The 22,123-nt window shown below is 38.6% G+C and overlaps 1 protein-coding gene across 16 annotated transcripts in view; it reads right to left on the bottom strand.

Moving 5' to 3' along the window:
- Positions 1-22,123, bottom strand: part of cadpsa (Ca2+-dependent activator protein for secretion a) — a 364,578-nt gene that overhangs the window by 223,347 nt on the left and 119,108 nt on the right. For all 16 annotated transcript variants that reach the window (XM_039771426.1, XM_039771431.1, XM_039771437.1 and 13 more), the window contains exons 4-5: positions 19,062-19,142; positions 10,343-10,579 (exon numbers count right to left, since the gene is read on the bottom strand). In XM_039771426.1, the coding sequence (XP_039627360.1) occupies positions 10,343-10,579; positions 19,062-19,142 (318 nt within the window). The remainder of the gene's footprint in view (positions 1-10,342; positions 10,580-19,061; positions 19,143-22,123) is intronic.

The following is a 22,123-nucleotide window of genomic DNA, read 5'->3' as shown; positions in this document are numbered from 1 at the left end:
GGGTAGCAGTTTAAAAGTCAGCTTTGTGTGCTTCCCAATCATCCAAGTTTATGGAGACAATCAAAAAAGTTAGTGTCATTTCTGAGTGTTGTTATTAGAACTCTGGCTACAACTTTGTTTCTGTTCATTGACTTTTGACTTATGTTCTTCGTTTTGGCTTTGGTTACCTATGTATAAAATATCTATTTATATATATATATATATAAATATAAGACTGTCATATAACCATTTAATGGCTAGCCATTGACATCTCGGATTGTTCTTGGCTTCAGCCTCAGCTGGATGTGTCAAAGAAGCCAATAAGCTGAAGGGGAAGGGACTGAACAAACCTGTCAGTTATGTGCCAAGATTTGTAGACTTTTGGTTAACAGTTTATTTTCTTTTGACCCTGAACGTACCCAACCATGTGTTACAATGGGAAATTTATGGCTGGCCAATAGAGTTAGAGTAAGAAAATGTCATCACAGAGATCCACATTTATAATCTTATATATATCTATATCTATATCTATATCTATATCTATATATATATATATATATATATATATATATATATATATATATATATATATCTATCTATCTCTTGGTCTTAATTGAAAGCTTATGATGTGATTTGCAGTCTTGAAGCTAAAAATAGGGCTAGTGACAACCTCCGTGAAGTCATCTGGATTTGTGTCTTTCATATAGCAAACTGCATAAGTAAAGTGATCAAAATGGTGACATAGAAGGGAGAAAGATAAGAATTGTGACATCTGCTGAGTGTGAAGCAAATTGCAGAAGCCAATTATGCAGTGCCTGAAGTGGTCCAGTGCTCACCAGCACCTCTTCCAATTTCAACATAGAGTACTGACACCTCTTCAGAAATGTTGAAAGAGGAAAAACACACACACTTTTTGAGATTGTCTGTCATTGTATTGCAACAAAATAAAACTGTAATCTCCTCTTAAACCCCCAACAATTTGATCGAATGTCACTGTATTGCCATAAATAGAGTACCACCAGTAATTTGATACCACTTCACACACTGCAATTGAAAGATAAGAAGAAGAGTGACAGCACCAGCATTTGCGGCACATAGCCTGCTGGTACTCACAAACTACAGAAACTAGAATTTTGATCTTGGGAGGATCAGAGGGTCCACGTGTTTTCTAGTATGATTTATTTTTATTATCAACTCCCTCACAATGTTCTGAGACTATGAATTTTGTTTCATGTTCTGTCTTTTGTTTATTGTATCTTTTGTCTTTTTGGTATCAACCCTTGCCTGTTATACTGGCCTTGCTCAATCTCCTGATTCCATTTCTAATTACAAGAACTATACAAAAAAACTGCTGCCATTCTGCCTGGGCAGTACACCGTAATTTTCATGCCAAAAATGCCACTGACAGATGCACAGTACACTGTGCTCAAGGACAGCTAACACAGCCTTTGCCTACCTTTTGTACCGTGTTCTCAAAATGAATGCCACTGGGAGCATTTTCAAGTTTAGAACACAATATAAAGACTAACGTAAAGAGAAATAATTATATACTTATATTTTTAAATGTAGATCTGCACAAAAGCTTTCATATAAAAATATTGTGATCTACAGAAGGACTTTCAGCACAAACTTGTAACACCAAAGCTACCCCAATATCTGCCTTATTGTTAATTATACCTGAACAAATTGGAGGCACCTTTGCCTTTATACATTAAAAGTTTTTAAAATGCTTTAAATTCAACATTAAGCAACCTTCTACTGTGGATCTCAATATCTTTATTCAAAAGTGCTATCATTTTATTTTCCTCTCTTTATTACACTAAAAGCAAGTCTGTAGTTGAGTCTCATTAATCATGATCCTTTCCATGCCAAGTACAAACCCTTTTTAACTTTGGTCATTTGTAGATTTCATATGGAAAGGAATAGTTTGACGCAAATCACAACAGACATATGCTTTGTTGTTATAAATCCTTAACGGACTGATCAAAAACATTTAATATGAGATAATTTTGGATAAAACACAGGACAAGAAACGCATTTATGCATGAGAAAATAAATGAGGCTGCACCAATTTAACCGACAAGACTTGCAGACTCCATAATTATTGCAATGAAAGTATTTGGACATTCTGTCAAAGTGGAAAAGGTTTTATTGTACAAGCATTCAAAAGTTTGAATAAATTGAATGTATTGAAGTGCACCATTATGTTTCTTATACAGCCTGTTTACATGTTTAAGTTCAAAAATTAAATAAGAACTCAGTAGACAAGGAGCTGACAATCCTGCCTGACAAAATGTATATAAAAAGAAATGAATGGAATAAAGAGTCAGAACCTACAACATAACTCATGGAACATTCTCCAACCTGCTTAATCCAGTTCAGGGTCCTGGGTCCAGAGCCTATCCCAGCAGCACACGATGTCAACATCAATTTATTTTTTTAAGCCCCTTTCAATAACAAAAGTGCTTTACAGCATTTTAAAACACAACCAAATACAATAAAAGTAAAATAATTAAAACATATACTGTGACCCTGTTCCGGATAAGCAGGTTCTGAAAATAAATGGATGGATATTTCAAAATGACAGATCTTCTATTGCAGTTTAGATGAGGAAAACAGAGCTTTTTGAAAAAGCAGAGGTCTGATTGTCTCGAGATCTGACACTGAATTCACTTTTGTTGGGATATGTGCAGGGATGGGTGGGGTGACAGTCCATTGCAGGACATAACAGGCATTTGTTCATCTGGAAGCCCCAAAAGACATGGGCACAACATGCAAACTCTGCAAATACTGGGTGTCTGAAGTAGTAGCATTTAACGCCTTTGCCGACCAAAACCAAATTTACCTTCAGCAAATGATATCTTTAATGGCAGGAAGAGCTCTGCAAGAACTGAAATGGACATCAGTAATGATATACAGTATGCTTTTTATTTTATTGCTGATTTTTTTTTCCCCCCTTGTTTTTCACTTTTGTTATTCTCAGCCAATTCAAGGATAATGAAATCTTTATTTTGACATTGTCCTTTGTTTCTGAGCCTAAGTAGAGTTTGCGTCTTTTTTTAATAAAAATACATTAAATGAAACAAATATGCTAAAACTAAAAACCAACATTGTAATTAACCATTCCACATCTGAGAGTCCCAAAGTAGGTCATACATTCATTGGACTCATCGAAGATGCCGGATACTATGGTTGTCATCTGTCAATTTGATTATGATTAAAAAGAAAAATAATGTAACACAATAATGCCGTTTTCTCGGAATGTTGCTGCATTGAATTTGTTTTCAGTTGGATGACTTGTAATGATTAGGCCCTGATTCCACATGACGGAAATATGGGACCGAAGAACTAGGATGATACAGAATTCGGTATCAGCCAATAAAAAATGGTTGCCATTAGCCTCTGCATTTGTCACCCCTGATATTATCCATTCAGCAAAAGGGCGTCCACTAATCAGGCAGTAGTAAAACATAAGAGCAATATGTGATCAGAACAAAATCCTTGAGTTTTTAGATGAAACAAACTGGTCCTCATTTTTGAAATTGTTTTTTTTTCTGTGACTGTATTATGATTATGATGTCCAAGCGGTTTTTGCAAGTCTTCACATTTCATTTGACCAGATATACAAAATGTTAAACATATTCCTGCATTATTAGATGTTTACTGCAAGTAATTATCACTCAAAATAGAATTTATCAACACCAAACTCTGAATTGTTAGGTAAGCATAACCTTATTTGATCTTCATGTTTATATTTAATTTTGATCAAGGTTAAGGAATATTATATATTTCTTTAGGGCTGTACAATGGTTAGCTGGGTATTAGGTTCAAACTTCAGTCTGGGTTGTATTTACCAAATGCATAGTAATGCTAAGAACATCATAGAATTAATTTTAAGAACTATCTTTTAATTTGTTTGTTTTTTTCAAACCCCAGATTAGCATGTTAAATCCTTCGTAATCTATGAGCTCCTTGACCCAATTGTTAAATTGTAAACATGTCCTAAACAAGCTTCCTCTCGCTACAAGTGTAGCCACAGGTCGTAGTTGCCAGACAAAATATGTTAAATTCACATAATGACAATTCTCTGTACTAAGATTTATATTGAGATTATTATAATATTTTAGTGATGAAATGCATTAAAGCATTCGTAGTATGACATTTTATAGATAAACTGTTAAAATATTTTTAATAATATAGACTGTTAATAATTACAAATTTATAAAGTAATATCACTATTTTCTTTCAAAATTGTGAGGAATTGGTGTTCTAAGGTTTCATTGCCTTTTACTTTTACTGAGATGATTTCTGTATTGTAAAGTGTTATGTGGAAGAGTAGGAAGAATGAAAAGGGAAGGACAGAAACTAGGTGTTGATGTGTTTGGATTGAGACGGCACAGCTGCAATAAAGAAAGCCGGCAGAGAGGAATACTCATTGTATTCTGTGTTTCCAGCCACCATGTTGTGGATCCAACACTTGCACATTATTTATATAAACTCAGTGGGCTGCAGCTGATACCCATTCATATATACAGTCTCTTGGAGCCTTGCTACACCTGCCATAAAGGTTCTCTACATTGAACTCTGATTCTGCAATCACTAAAGGCTTTTTGTGGGTATTGTGGCAAGGTGCCCTGAGGTTACTCACAGTGCCTTTGTTGGGTGTCTAAACAGTGTTTCAAAAAGCAAGAAACAATTAAATTAGTAGTAGATGGCTACTGTGTGATCGTGCATGTGCTCATTGTTCATACCTGTTGATGCCTGTAACTAATACTCATGACCCGGCTGAAGAGCAAGAAGCAGCCCATCCGCAAACCTGCAATGTGTAGAAAGCAATGGATAGGCATAGCTGTATGAAAACTCTGCTGTCTTCATGTGATTTCCTTATGTTTGATATAATATTTATTGGAGAAGTAAACATACCATGCACCGTCCAAAGGATTGTGTAGGGATTTTTAATGCAGAAATGGATTTCGATTTTATTTGATGATTGTGAAAATATATTACATTGTATAAATCAGTATATACCAGGCTATCTCAGGCTGTGTCTGAAAAAGAGTAAAATATGTTGAAATGTGCAGACATATTCTCTTCATTCCATTACACCACTCCTGCTTTTCTTGCTGCTGCATGTCTTACTAAACAACAGCACTAAAAGAACAGGCTCATCTTTAAAAAAGTGTGCAATTCTTTCATGGCATGCCTGTCATTTCCTTTGTGTTTATCTGAGAGATAATTTGTGTTCAATTTTATGCTTATTTTTACTTTGTCATATTTGGTCACTAAATTATTATGTTATTCCACTAAAGGACTAATGATGAAAACATATACTGATATTATTATTAATCCACTGCTTCTCAATCGACTTGTGATGCTTTTTTGTAGGCGACGTCTGGGGTGGATTTAACAAAGTAGTACTTTATACCTACTGTATTTTGAAAAATGCATGAAAAAGTAGTTCATGCATTACATATGAGCATCTAAAAGGAGCTCGGTAAAATTTATCATTTTCCGGGAAACTCAGCCCAATTCATTTTTTGACATTTCCATGTTCTCTCGTCTGTGTGAGCTTTATTCCAGGTACTGTACTTCAGCTTTACTCCCACATCAGTTAGTTGACAATTCTGAATTGGCCTAGTGTGAGTGTGCTCATAAGTGGGCTCTGTGACAGAGTGGTCTGAGTGTCCCTTGATTTTATAAGTTGACTTCCAAAGACTGGCACCAGCCTTACACTTAGTGCTGTTGGGCTCCTGACAACACTTGTCATGTTATTTCACTCGGCATTTAAAATTGTGTATTGCATTATGGACCCTTTAGAAGCAAATATTCTACAAGTTCACATACAGGTTTTATTTGTACAAGTAATTGTGTTTTCAATGATTTTATGTTAACTATTTTTGGGTATATACTGATCAAGTTGTTATAATCAATAGTAGACCTCCAGGGATGTATGGGATTGTATTAGATGATCCTGGATATCTTCATCTGCACCCATTACAAGTTGATTGTACAAGTTGATTTCATAAGTTGACTTCCTGTGTCATAGATAGATTTATAGGAGCCCTTTACGAGAAGATACTGTGCATGTCCTCACATTATGGATAATTTGTAAAATGCTGCATAATCTTAATTTGTATATGCTTGATTTGTGTTTTGGCTCGCTGCAGCCAAATACTACACAAGTCGTAGGCATCTTCATTTTACAGCTTCACTATATTTTAGTCAGTCAGTCATCGTCCAACCCACTATATCCTAACACAGGATCACGGTGGTCTGCTGGAGCCAATCACAGCGCAAGGCAGGAACAAATTCCAGGCAGGGCACTGTGACGATGTAGCTTCAGGCTCCACACTCCCTTTGATATTGGAAGCACATGAACCCAACACCGTCGATAATGTTACCGAGTGAGCTAGTCAGTGCAGGCAAATAATTCCAGCAAGGGGAAGGTATACAAAAAGTGCAACAGTGCTTTTATTTATAATTGTCCATCAAATCAAAAACAGTGTTCCAATAAATAGTGCAGATCTTCAATAAAATAAATAATCCATTAAAAGAACACGTGGGGGTTAAAACTAAATAGAAAAAACAATCCTTAAAATCGAGAGGTTAAAATGATCAGGAAGCTGTCTTTAAAACAACAACAAATAAGCTTGGTGCTTCTTTTCTGTATGCGTCTCACCTGCTTATCCCGTACGGGCTTAGCAGCAGGCAAGACGCTCTCTGCAGCTGCCCTCCTACATCACACGCTCGAGACTGGAGACCTCCCGATCCCTGGCTTCGGTCTGGCACTCATCCCAGTCCCCGAGACTTGATTACCCTCAACGGCCAGGTCGCCCACGTTGGGGATTCCATCACCAAGTCTCCCGACTTCCGCTGCCTTTTCCATGGCCTCTCTGCGGCCCGTCGCTTTCACCTTGTCACTCCCGCTACCAGATCACTCAGCGGGAGCGACATCTACACAAACACCTGGGTGTCGGCCCAACACCCAGCTTCCTCGCAGCTGCCCACGCGCTCGAGCGCGCTCACCACACGCTCCGCGTGTCCGTCTCTCTCCTGCACCGCTTGCTTCCACGCTCCCTGTAACCTCCGTCCTCTCCTTTCCTTTCTCTCCAATCGATTCTCGCCCCCTCCAACCGACTTGCGCTTCTTTTAAAAACGTGAGGGGCCATCACAGCTGCAGCATTAGCCACGGGAGCAATCACGAATGTGGGCAGTTCCTCACCTGTGCACACGGTGAGAAACGCCCACATCGACGACTGCCCAGCGGCTCGCTACAACAACGCCCCCCTCACGAAGCCACCTCGGGTGCGGTGATTATTTATTTAAAATCAATGGCCTTTTCTCCACGAGCTGTGGACCCATAACACCACAGGCACCAGCCCACCGCAGGACACACACCATGCGCAATTTAGGATCGCCAATGCACCTAACCTGCATACCTTTGGACACAGGGAGAACACACAAACTCCACACAGGGAGGACCCGGGAAGCAAACCCAGGTATCCTTTACTGCGAGGCAGCAGCACTACCACTGCGCCACCGTGCCGCTTATGTTTTTGTAGATTAAATTTTTTTTTTGTAATCCTTTGTGAGACATTAGTGGTCAAGTTCTAAGAGCCAAGACATCTTTGCTTAAACCCTTTAGGAGCCAATGCTGTACAGTTTCCTGTGTGTTAAGACTGTTTTATGGTAACCTTTAATGAGAAGATACTATATGAATTCTTTTGTTTATGACAGATGATTATGTTTCTGCTCAAATTCCTTTATCATAGACACACTTTATTTTAAAAATCAGAAGGGACAAAAAAATTAGGGACAAGGATCCAAACATGGCTCCCAGTTTATTTAGGACTAGCAAAATACCCACGCTTCGCAGCGGAGAAGAAGTGTGTTAAAGAAGTTATGAAAAGGAAACATTTTAAAAATAACGTAACATTTTCTTTCTATTTGTTTGCATAAGCACAGTCCTTCACCAGCAATTATTTAATGTTAGCTCAGACCCTGCACTTAAAAGTTTCTCTCGCACTTTTGCTGAGTTTGTGCCAAACACTATTCTATCCCTGACCATCTCATTTTCGTTTGTATAAGCACAGTCCTTCACCAGCAATTTTAAAAACGCCGGCGGCAGCGTGTCTATAAACTTAATTTAAACTTACGGTTTACACCGTGCTTTGTTTCCGCAGTAGCTGCACTTATGAATATGCTTGTATGCGTCACTTGCTTCATATTCTTTTGCTGCCTTCTCAATTGTGTAATGCGTTTTTTGTTCAGGGCTCTTTGGAGCTCTTCCTTGTTCTCTACATACTGCGTTCACAGTCAGTTCATGTGAGCCGCTCTTTTGTGTGATCTTGCGATGTCCACGGCTTTATTTAATGTTAGCTAAGACCCGGCACTTAGGTTTATCGCTACAGCAATTTTAACTCCGTTAAAAGTAATCCAAAGTCACGTTTATACCTCGTGTCTTCTCATTAAACTTGTATCTCGCGAATATCGTATTCGTCGTAGGCATGACAAACGCCAGCGACAGCGTGTCTATAAACTTAATTTAAACTTACGGTTTACACCGTGCTTTGTTTCCGCAGTAGCTGCACTTATGAATATGCTTGTATGTGTCACTCGCTTCAGATTCTTTTGCTGCCTTCTCAATTGTGTAATGCGTTTTTTGTTCAGCGCTCTTTGGCGCTCTTCTTTGTTCTCTACGTACTGCGTTCACAGTCAGTTCATATGAGCCGCTCTCTTGTGTGATCTTGCAAATATTTACCTTATATAAGCAGGCACTCAATTACGTGGGAGGTGTGATGATGCGGGACACAACTCCGCCTCACACGGCAACCGAGCTGCAGGCTGTGGCCGTATATATGGTCGAAAGTAGGTTCCAGTTATGACCGTTATGCGTAGAATTTCGAAATGAAACCTGCCTAACTTTTGTAAGTAAGCTGTAAGGAATGAGCCTGCCAAATTTCAGCCTTCCACTTACGCGCGAAGTTGGAGAATTAGTGATGAGTCAGTCAGTCAGTCAGTCAGTGAGGGCTTTGCCTTTTATTATATTATTATTATCGATTATAGTAGTAGTAAAATACTTAAGCATGCCCCCAGCAGGACAATTCAAATGCTCTTTCATATCTGAGCGTTTTCAATTTTTTTAAGAGAATTTTTTATAAAGTTGGTTTATTTAACAATATTTTAGTAAAAATATGTGTGTTTGGGATGATATGAGCATACGACTTGATGCCTTGACATGTATATTTTGCGTCACGTTTAATGTGAGATTTTCTCATGAACATTTTGGTATTGTTTGCTGTTGTCTGGCATTGGTCACCATAGATGCCCGTTATATCAAAAGTTTTGTTATCTCTGATCAGCATGAAAACATGAGAGTAACATTTTTTTTCTCAGCCATCACTACAAACTACATGGAATAAGTACCTTCATCCATCCACCTATTTTCCAGGGAAGAATCATGGGGCACCTGGAGCCTATCCCAACAATCATCAAATGCAAGGCAGGAACAACCCTTGGACATGCCACCAACCCATTGCAGGATGAATACACGCTAATTCAATTTAACAATGCATATTCACTTAACCTGCATGTGTTAGGACCCAACCCGGCAGAACCCCAGTCTCCTTATTGTGAGTCAGCAGCACTGCCACTACACTATCATGCCACCTGTTAGGTAAAAAAATAACAAGTAATTTTAGGGAGGGGTATTCCATCTTAATCCAATTCAGAGTGTTGGCAGCACTAATCCCAAGGCAGGAACTAGTTCTGGCAGTGGAGCCCATCCATCACAGCCCCTTTAGAAACAAACACTGTGTGATTTCTATTTCTTACAGTATGGATTTTTTTGGACTTTTTGTAGGCAAATACTATACAACATCTTTTGCCCCAGACATTTTAATTTTAAAATGAAGACATGTAGACTGTAAGAACCCTTCCACTCTGGGGTTTAAAATAAAGCATTCAAGGTATAAGACCTTGCAGAAGACCTTTCATGAAGCATTAAAATAAACATTATCCTATAGCAAGAATGTGCATAATAGCCATTCCTGAAAGGTTAAAGGTCTCCACTATTGGCCAATTTCAGCCTTCAGCACGATGTTGTAAGATCACTCGATGCTGCAGGGAGTCTCAGAATGGCTGTCCTTCACCGAGCTGACGTGCTCAGTTTACCGAGTCATCGCCATTTGGCAGCAGTTCATTTCAGCTTACTGGTGAATGCCAAGCAGCTGCTGCTTTCCCAGTCCCCCTCTTATTTGCCTTTCTTAGCATCTGACAACAACAGCCAGCTTTCCAAACAGATGTCACAGGTGTTCAGGATCCCCATTGAAAGAAGCCAAAGAACAAATATTTGAAGATTTACCTCGAGTGAGAAGGACAGCACCACATCTGATTTAGAGAGCTGGTTTTCGTTCTCCTCCCCCATATCGATGATGGATGTGTTGTGGCTGCGTTTCAATTTCTGTAACTTAAACTCGGAACCACCTTTGGACACAGGCATGCTTTCCAGGTTTGCCATGAGTAAATTCACAGAGGACTTTAGCTCCTCGATGTACATGTTCTCCATTTCCTTTGACACAAACTTGGGAAACTTGCGCTCCTGTTTGGAAAACGTAAAACAGTGAGTAAATATCAGCCCACAAAATAAAAAAGCAATAGAAACAGTAAAACTAACCAAATTACACTAAGAATTAAGAATATCACTGGCATCCTATCTGTGGTTGATTCTTTCCAGGATAGGCTTCAGCACCCTCAACCCTGTGCGGAAGTAACCCATATTTGTTTGAATGGATAGAAACTGAATATAAAATTTGTCCATCCATTTCCTGAACCTCCTTTTTTCAATTACAGGGTCACTTAGAGCAGGAGCCTCTGTTGGCATCAGTGCAAATGTACGAAAGCAGACCACCAAAGGGCACAGCTGCTCACTCACACTGGGCTTTTGGGGTAAACGTAATACAAAATAGCCAGAGATAAAAACCTGGGAGACCATGCAGATCTTTTGGATCAAAGCCAGGAGCCATGACACAGCAACATTAATAGCAGCAGCACTTTTACTATAATGAGAAAAGCCAGGAACAGATGGGTTGTGAGTTATAACAATAAGCAGTCATCCATGTATTTCCTGTCCGACTTAGACAGTTCAGGGTCACAATGAATAACATCATCAGCAATATCAATAATAATATGTGTGTCCATTCTGCCAGGTTTTAAACCATTAATGCAGTATAGGGCCACTGGTATAATAAAAAAAAGGTTTATAGCATCATTATAGAATAGTAATAAATGTAGTTATCCAGTTCAGGGTCATAAGGATAATACTACTACTAATAGTTATATTACTGCTACTGCTAATAATAATATAACTGTTTATACCTCCATTTTCTAATCAGAATTACATAAACGGTAAAAAAATAATAAAAAGTAATCGTAATCTATCTGCTTGTCCTTCCATTCTGTATCCTGTACTTGATTCTCAGCAGATGGTACTGCAGTTCTTCTTCCTATGAGCAGACTCAGCAATGTGCCTCATGCTCAGCAATTGTCACTGCTGTTTGTCTCCTTCCTGCCATGTCACCCTCTTGAGAACTTCATTGTAAAAAAGATGTGAACCCTAATAACTTCAGGGAGGTTACTGCTTTCCTGATTTTTTTGCTTCACCAGCATGTGTCATGTCATAACCTTTCGATTAAGACAAACATTAAGGTTCTAATCCTTGTGGTTCACATTCAACCATGTGACAGACGGACAAAACTCTTACCGCTTAATACAGATAGATAGATATGAAAAGCACTATGTAATAGATAGATAGTAATTAATCTTAAAATGAATGGAAATTCTTCCATTTTCTTATCAAGTTCAGAGTCACAAGGATAATAATACTGCTACTGTTAATATTACTACTACTACATCTAATAATAAAAATATATTTGTCTGTCCCTCCATTTTTCTAACCAGTTTATCTAGTTTGCATTCAAGTCCAAGTCCAGTGTCCTATGAAGTGTAGTGAACAACACCAAGATTTGAACCCAGGACTCTAACGTCTGCGACCTGTGCATCCCCTGACTGCTTCTTATAAATTCTGCAGGGGTGCTAGTTTTAAACATTAAGTTTTAAGACCATATATGTTTGCTACTCTTTCCGGAAGGGAGTAAATTTGTATGTTTTATTATTTATTAGGTTTCCAGATGTTCCTCAAACAGGGTTATGATGTAAAAACAAAGCGATTTATATCTACATTTCCTTCAAACCTCATTCTCAGTCCACATAAGTATTAACTGAGAGATTCCTCTTGCACCAGGCTAGCTTTCTATATTAAATGCACTCCATGCATTTTTCAGATGTTTGTGGTGCTTGAGTGGCAGGCTGATAAAATATTGAATGAAGTTCACCTCCACATATACTTGGAATGCCAGGCTCTTTTGTTTGAAGAATAAAAGATATTTCAGAGAAAAGCAATCATCATTATCAGCAATATGAATAAGGGTGGCAGATCAAAGAATGCATAGTGCTCTCTCACTCTTCCTCGATTTTTAAATATCATTTGTTGTTGGGCCAGGCTGTCTGCTTCCCACATCTTGACACAGTATTTTTAAGACACTTCTGTTTTTTATGTTTATAATGGATGGAAACAGTAAAGCAAACACTAAATGCAATTCACAGTTGACAACTATGAAATGAAGTACTGTTGAAGGAAGCCCAGGCAGTGCTGATGATGTAGCTGTACACATCTGAATCAGGATGGGAGCCAGGCTATAATGTATCAGAGTAAGGACTGCACTAATGGCAGAGACTTTCCTGGCCAATTTAGTTAAATAAGGATCACCCTGGGACAGTGGGGGACTGTCTGCAATTATGCAGAAGTCCCCCAAATGCTAGGAAGCCACAAGGAGGCCCATTATATTACGTATATATGGCAATGCAATGCCTATGACATAGCACAGGTGATATATAATCAACCTGACCCATTAAAGAAACATGGGGTCTGGAGTTGCAAGAATACCTGGTGCAACTAAGATTTAAGAAGCCTGTTGTTTTTTTTTTTTTTACTTCTTGGAATCTTTTTCCAAAGGTCCAGATGAACCAGTTTTATTAATATGAGTGGCAGAGATTAAAGGGAAGCTACAGTGGTCTGATATTACCAAGATTAAAATGCTGTAAGTCTAATTAATTCTTTCAAATTTCAAAAGTAAAGTTGATATCACAAATTTTGAGACTGGAAGATTTCTCAGAAATAAGTTCTTCCTTTATTTTCCAATGAAGTTTGGCTATCTTTTGTAATGTGAATTCAGGATGTCATGTGTCACATGCCTAGCAAGATCTCAAAAGCGGCTGCACTCAAGAAAACCTGACACCCAAAATGGTTGCACTCATCAAGAAACAAAATGGTGACAGTGTAATGTCAATTAAATAACTGTGCACAATAACCGCTTGCTTGTCCGTTATGCACATCTGCAGTGCTGAACCTTTGTCTGGCAAATTTTGCACTGATTCTCCATTTGTACAGAGCAAGACAATAGGCTATTTTTTGTTCCAAAATTTGTCTCTTTGGGGCACTTTATATGGTGTCCATGCCTGCGCTTTATAAGGGAAGTGCCCTTAAGTGGTATTTTTGGGACTTGCCATAGGTATACAAAATTGCTGTCCATGATGGGTTTAGTAAGAGACATTTTGGTTTGGGGCCATCTTGGAAATTTATTTTGTAACTACAGCTGAAATTAATTCCTTCCTATGTAGTGGAGATTCCCAGCTAATAAGAAATAAACAAATAGAACATTTATTTTTTGCATAATCCTGACAGCCACAGGATAGGAGTCAAGTGTCATCTATCAAAACAAGTCTTGAGGACAGACCCTAGCTTCTGAGGGAGTTAAACCCACAGCAGCAGGCACAGGACACTATCTTCTCTGTATGTCCACACCAGAGCAAGTGCCATGTCCCAGCATCAGAGTCCCCAAAGTCAATTTAACATGATTGTGCTGAGGAGGAAATTTGTTTTGTCAGTAGAGAAACTAAGACATACCATTAAAAACATGGCAAACAAAAACTTGGCGTCAAACATAAGCCTTGTATAAATACATTAAATATAGTAGTGAAATTAATAATTATGGTATACCATCAGATTATAGATATTGCAAATAAAAATTAAATCTTGACCTTGCTACTGCCATTATGGAATTAGGAAGCGTTCCCTGTTCCCCAGTTGCTGAAATTCATTGTATATCCCAAAGATATGCAGGTTTGGTTAACTGTTCACTCTAAAATGACCTGGCTTGAGTAGAGCTGCCTATAACTGTACCCCGTTATGGAGTGCAGTCCTGGCATAAGAGGGGATATGTATAAGTGGGGCAAGTAATGGAGTGCCTTCCTGTCCAGTGTTATCCTTTCCCCTTGTGCCTGATGCGGTACAGTGCCTTAATAGATGTAAACCATTCTCTCCCCCCACCACATCTCAAAGCTGTGTATTGTATGCTGCTTAATGGCAGTTAGATTGTATATGTGTCAGTGGTGGGCCCTGCGATGAACTGGCTTACTGACTGTTGTGTGATGCTGCTGAACTAAGATCCTGTACTTGGACAAATTTGAGAATTCTGTGTTATGTTAACCTCTTGTTCTTGATATTTTAGCCTACTTGGTATGTGTTCTAGATACAGGAATGGCTTGAAGGTACACCTTGTTGTTCACACCATCCATCAATTATTAAACTCGCTTATTCTAATTCAGGGCCATTGTATCTAGATAGATGAATAGAGAGATAGGAAAATGAGCATGTAATACATAGTTTAGATTTTTAGATAGATAGATGGATAGTAAGGACTTTATTTGACCTAAGGGGTAATTTTCCTTTTACAGAAGCTCAAGAACTATAGAAATAACAGCAACAACTCCCCTCAAACACACACAAAAATTACAAAAATGAAGAAAAACTTTTGAGTTGGTTAAAGATGAGAGAACAGTCCCAGTGAGGCACTGTAAAGATGTATTGCCATAGGTATGAAGGAGCGCAGTAGCTTTCCTTGACTCACTTGTGCTGAATAATTAATTATCTTCATCTCCTCAATGCTATTGTGTCACAAAGAGAAAGGATGTGTAACCTTGTTCATAATGGAACAGCAACTGCCATAACACACACACACACACAGACTTGTGAGATATATAGGAGATAAAAAATTAAGTTCCAGGAGATACACCCAGATACACACAAGGAGGCAATGCAAACTCCATGCAGTTAGACACCAGGGACTTCATGTATAATGCTTTGTGTAGAGCTGACATTAAAACATGACGTATGGAACTAGAAATGTGCATATGCAAAAGAATTCAGATGCATAAAACTGTGTGAGCAAAGTTCTACGTACTTTCCCTTTATAAACCCCAGTCAACGTGAATTTTAACACACATGCGCACGTCTACTGCTCCACCCTGAATTTCTCCTATTTCAATGTGCAAATCAATAAAATTGCCCCTTCCATTTAGTGTTTTCTTAAGAGATAATAACAAAAGCATGTGTTAAAAGAAGAATTTCAGCAAATGCAAAATGGAGGTCCTGCTCAGTGAAGTGGAGGCAAGAAAAAACATACTCTTTGTAGCTTAAGATGTGGTATAAACAACAAAAGGAAATAGTTGGTGTGGCACAAAGTGGCAGAGGCACTCAAAAGTTTGAGTTTAGAAAGTTGCACCGTGCCCAAAATAAAAAAAGAAGTGGTCAGATATCAGTCAGAGTCGCAGCCCATTGTCTGAGTAACATCACTGGAGTGGGTAGTGGAATTTCGGGCCTCACACCGTCTGAGCCACGAGCTGCTGCAGTTATTGGTGAGACACTTGTATATCTCGCCACAACATTAATGAGACACATTTTCTCATCACAGATAATTTTCACAATAATAGAGTGGAAATGCTTTCTACTTACTAAGCAAATTCATTCTCTGTAGCAGCCTTTATAGCAATGTGCGTGCTGTCAATTGCTCCATTCATTACATTTGGAAAACCAGACTTTGCTGCGAATTGTGCTTTGATGTTTGCCCATTCAACCATAGCATATAATACCATCCCATACAACTGGTATAGCACAACTCAGTGATGACTGAACAGCCAGTTCATGTTGAAAAGATCCTGTGGCTAAAAACCCAAGGGTGGACAGAACTTGCAGAGGAGCAAATAGAGCACAGTTCCTCAAAGTCTGCCTTTGTAAAGCCGGCACCAGTAGCTGCAAGGCGATAGCTCTTGAACATCTAAATCGACTTAGGAGCCAGTCATCATCATGGTACAAGAAATCAGCATGATCTCTAGATATGCGCTCTCTTCAAATTCTATCATTTGAAAGGTTTTCTAACAATGTCGTAGTAGTTGGAATAGTTTGGCCATTTCGTGCACCTTTATTTTGATACAGATTGATTGATCAAGTACCTTAAATTTGTAACCGATATGCAATTAATTTCATTGTATTTGATAAAGCCTGCATCATGGATTTGAATAGAAAAAAGAAAGGGAGACCACACAGATACAGTAGCACTGCATTAACGCTGGTTGCCGCCTGTTTACAAAACCGAGCAGACCCGTGCGTACACATGGTCTGAGGCTGTTGTGAAAATGTATGTGGCATTACGCCAAGTTTATTTTTTTTTATACATTTCAATGTGAGGCCCCAGGTGAAGAATTCAAATCTGCACTCCTGGAACTGTGATGGAAGAGACCTAACCATTGTGGGATTCTGCAGGCTGCCCCCCGTGTGCATGTGTGTGTGTGCTTTTATTTTTTGTTTGTATACAAGTGTGAACATATGAATAGAAGTGTCTATTCAGTGTTGTACCAAAATGCAGTTCAGTGTGAAGATCTGCCTACGCATGTTGGCTTTTGCTTTGTTTTCCCTTCCTTTCAAATAGCCAGCCTGACTCCACCATGGGTGAGAGCTTCTTTGTAAAGTTCAGCTTAGGTCCACTATTTTTAAAACAATTCTTTTTTTCTTTCATTTCCCTTAATGAGCTTTTCTGTACCTTGAGACTTTAAACGGTTACATTATGTTGTGTTTTGTTGCACTATATGGCCAAACATATGTGAACCACCTTCCAAACCTTGAGACTGTTATTTTAAAATGAGTTCGTCAAGAACACAGAGACATAGTTGGAAACTTGTTAAGGGTAAATTTGACACAAAAATTAGGAAGTTTTTCTTTACACAAAGAACGATAGACACTTAGAATAAGCGACCAAGTAGTGTGGTAGACAGTAAGACGTTAGGGACTTTGAAAACTCAACTCAATGTTTTTTGGAAGAAATGAGTGGATAGGACTGGTGAGCTTTGTTGGGCTAAATGGCCGGTTCTCATCCAGAGTGTTCTAATGTTCAAATAATTGACTTGAGGTATTTCATTGTTAACAGATGCATCGAATTAAGCACAAAGCCATGTAGTCACCATTAACAAATTTCTAATTTAACATTTCTCATTAACAAATAATCTAATCTAATATAAATATTGGCAATAGAATGGGTCATACTTAAAACATTAGTGACTTTAATGGTGGCACTGTCATAGGATGCCACCATTTCCAAGTCTGTATGTCAAATTTCTTTTCTATTAGATGTGCTGTGGTCAACTGTAAGTGCCATTACTGTGAAGTGGAAGTGAAAAAACAAGCTTAGCTACAAAGCTATAGAGCAGGGCTGCCGAGTGCTAAATTGTGTAACTGGCCTGTTCTCTGTGGTATCATTCACAGCAGACTTCTTATCTGTCTCAGGATCCGCACAAAAACTGTGTGTCTAGAGCTTCATGAAGGAAACTGCACACAAGTCTAAGATTTGTTACCATACACAATGCCTGGACGCTGGAGCAGTGGAAACATGTTCTCTGGATAGATGAATGACATTTCACTCTCAGGCATTCTGAGGGACTAAGATGTCTTTAGCAGATGCCAGGAGAACACTACCAAACTTTATAGTAGGCACTACACAGTCCTGAAGGTAAAGGATGGGTAATGGCAGGTTTTGCACTAGGCCCCTTGGTTTTAGTTAAAGCTACTGTTAATGCTACAGCAGACAAAAACATTTTGGACAACTGTGTGCTTTTTGTCCTTGTGTCACCAGTTTGGGGAAGGACCTTTTATGTTCCAACATGACTGTGCCCCAGTGTACAAAGCCTACTCCATAAATACACTGAAGAACTTGAATGACATGCATAGGCCCCTAACCTCAGCTCTGTTGAACACATATGGAATGAACTGGAATGCCGATTGTGAGCCAGGTCTTGTTAAGCATCAGTACCTGACATCACAAATGCTTTTTTGGCTAAATGAACACAGGCTCCCATAGACACACTCCACCATCTTGTGGAAAGTAGAGCAGAGGCTGTTATAAAGGGGCCAACTCCACATTAATGCCCATAATTTTGGAATGAGATGTCCAACAAGATCATATACATGTGATTGTGGACATCTCATTAACATTTGGCCATGTGTTATGTTACCTTGTTATTTTATGTTTTCTGTATGGTGGCCCTTCAATGACCGCTGGGAATCTTTTAAGTAATCACTCTGAAGTCATTATTTAAGGGCACCAAGCAACCTCTAGTTCTTCTTAAGCTGCTCTGACTAGACAAAGACGTTGCTAAATTTACTGTATATAGGCCGAGATAAGAAACAACAGCTAGAGAGCAGTTAATCATTCTATAGACTTATGAAAGTTGCTAGGAAAGTTAGAAGCACAATGTACACAACAGATCACATTATCAAATCATAGCCATTTTAAGGCGTATCTGGCTGTGATCCTTTGTTTCAATATATATATATATATATATATATATATATATATATATATATATATATATATATATATATATATATATATATATATATATATGTATGTTGTATGTATGTATGTATGTATGTATGTGTGTGTGTGTGTGTGTGTGTGTGTGTGTGTGTGTGTGTGGAAAAAAATATAGAATAATACATTTTTCTTCATAAAACATAGTCACGTAGCCTAGCTGATTGTTTCCACACACTGCCTTTTTGAAATTCTGGATCATTATTATTGCACTATTAAAATCTAAACTAAAAGACAAGAAGGCCAAGAAGCAATCCGCCTTACTCTTGCGATCTGGTCAGCCATCTGGAGACGTCCATCTAGTTCTCTTCTAATTTGGGCCGCTTGTTCATCAGGATTATCCAGCTGAAACAAGAGAAAATGTCCATCAATTTCTACAAAAAAGGGAAAAGACTCCTCATTATCTGTGAACCGGCTTGATCTAAAATATAATGGAGTTAAACCTTTCTTGTCATTTGCATTCCAGTCTGTGTGCTGCCTTCCAAGACCACATGAATCACACTGTCTTAAAGTAAATTGAATTTACAATGCCAATGCACATGGAACAGTTCAGTAAGTCAACAGTAGTCAATTTTTTATTTTTAAAGCTCCTTTCAGAGAGGTCATGTTACAAAGGCATTTTACAAATAACACAAGGGCATAATATAATCCCTGTGTGACCCTGAGTAAATCAAATTTTAGGATGTGAGCAGTTTAACTGTATGCTTGGATAAACGCATCAGCCAAAAAATACAACAATACTGACATCATTGGATAAAGAAGGTAGAAATATTAATACTGTGAGTACATTCTGCAAGAATAGGATATATACAGTATAAGGCAATAAACTGAATGCATGTTTGAGTTAATATGTATTTATATTGAACTTCTCTCCATACTTGTTTTTATCCATCAGTTTTCAAGGACATTAGGGATGTGAGATAGTGCTGCAGTGGGGTTACCTTCTGCCTGGAGGTTGGATTGGACCATGTCCTAGAGCCAGGGGCCAAGGAGCCATTTCAGGAGTTGGTACAGACTACTACCCAGATGGAGGGTTAAAAATCTTAAAGGCTGGTGGAGGAACACAGTTCCTCCTGACCACTCAGATGTAGTAGAAGGGTGCAACTGTGCACCTTTGAGCCACTTGATGGTCATTTGAGCATGATTCCAGATGTTTTCTTGGGGCATCCTTTAAAGGTATACTCCATTAAAAAATATTTTTTATTTTTTACTTAACCCATGTAGTTTGTAGTGATCCACGTTAGGGGTGGCGTATAGCCTAACATCCTACAAGAGTTCTTGATTGCTTCTGTCCACTGTCTGAATGTAGGTAGTGACCAGTCCACTATGTCTCCCTTCTAATTAGGTGTACCTTTTGGGTGTATTCAGAGCTAACATTTTTTTTTTTACTGCATGTAATATCTTGCATTTACTTACATCAAATTTCATCTACAATTCTGCCCAGGTCCCTCAGCAATGATTTAGCTCACTCTACATTACCTGCCTTAAATATATACTTCTTAAAAAGACAGTTGGTCCAATGTGAGTAATTTGTAGGTCTGAGCTGAGTGTGCCCTGTGATGGACTGGCATCCCATATAGAGTGAGTTATTACCTCACATTTGTGACTTCCAAGATAGCTAAGAAGCATGCATAGAAAATGGAGGAATACATTTAAAAGCTAACACGAACAAGCAGTCTTCAAATTGAAGGACAATGGGAAGCTAGACGTTCTCATGTGGTTCTTTTTCATCATTACACCTCACCCTGTAGGCTGACGCACACCGTGGCTCTGGCTCATTATATCCTCAGTTCAAGGCTGCCAAAAATCCGGTCCATCTTACAGTTTTAGTTGTGTTGGAGCTCTGTAGTGAGGCCACTGGTGAATGATGCCAGGAATTATAGGCATTAACAGCAGTTCTTTTTATAGTGCAGAGATTCACACAAGCTGCAGCAACACTCTCACACTTTGCGCAGCTCAAAACACACGTCTTATACATTTAATTCGATTAACACTGCATAAACACTGCAAATGGAAACGTGTTACATATACGGAATAGCAGAGTAAGCCTTCTGGATAATGGATACAGTGCAGTGTTTGAGGGACATGCAGCTATTAAAGGTGTGTCTCCATCCTGCAATACAAAAATGTCTGCCTGGATCTGGAAAAAAAAAACATTTGGCAGGTCTGTAGAGCTTCTGCCTACTATTGGCATGGGCCCCACTACTTTGGGACAAGTTCTTTAATCGCATGTTATGATTTACCATTATAGCTTGCTCAACAATTGAGCCTAAGCTCAGGTGTGTTTTGTATAGAAGACATAAACATGACAAAAGTGACATGAGGCCTGCTCAAAGATCTATAAAACAGTCTACTACTTTCACCAGCCTGCTTAGAGGAGGTTTCACCCCAGGGAGCCATTCCCGATAACACTACCAGCATGCCTGCTCAGGCCCAAAAGTGGGGAGCTGGCATTAAAAGTTCAAAATACTGTAAAAGTCTTAACAAGTCCAAAGTCACAATCCAGAGGAGAAAACCAGGGGCAAAAACAAAATAATTAAAGTCAGAAAATCAAAAGAAAATAGCAATATTTACAAATTCCTATCACACACGGTGGTCTCCTACAGCCGAGCATACCCTGCTCTGACTAATTAGCCAGAGGGAGAGTCCAGGATTGAGATGTCAACGTGGCCATTCCTCCAGGGGCTCCACCCACAACATAACAAAGAATATAAGGACATTTAAAGGAATGGTACATAATTGGAAACATTACAGAAAATACATAAAAATATGAAAAACAATAATTTAAAGACGTCAATAAAACACATAAACACACATTAATGTATAACACCTGTTTGGGTTTTTTTTCTTTCTTGTATTTGTTTGCTTTAGGTTTTGCTTTTTAGGCAAATCCACAACTGTTTTCCTGCTTTGATTTTTGGCTTGTTTTGAAATTGTTTGGCTCATGATTTTGTTTCTCATTTTGGTTCATTAATTTGGTACTTTAAACTTACCAGTTTTGACATTACTTTTAAACTTCTTTTGTTCTGGCTGTTCATCTCCTGGCTCAGTTTCCCAACACAGTTGATAAACTCTCTGTTTTTGTTGGCATTATATTTGCACTGTGAAGTGCTGAAGTCATAAACTTGACGAAAGTGTGGTAAAGCCTCCAAAAAGAACCACAAAAGTAGGTCAGGACCTTCACTGATAAGCCTGGAGGTGATGCTGGAGAATTGGTCCTTCAGTGGACATTTATGTTTAAAAAGTGCTACATTAAGTATTGTTGTATTGGTTTTTTTGTTGCTGATTTTTGGATTTATGTATTGAATAACAGTTTTTATTTCTCA

This window comes from Polypterus senegalus, chromosome 12 (assembly GCF_016835505.1).
Source record: "Polypterus senegalus isolate Bchr_013 chromosome 12, ASM1683550v1, whole genome shotgun sequence".
Lineage (NCBI taxonomy): Eukaryota > Metazoa > Chordata > Cladistia > Polypteriformes > Polypteridae > Polypterus > Polypterus senegalus.
This window is presented reverse-complemented; position numbering and strand designations above follow the sequence as displayed.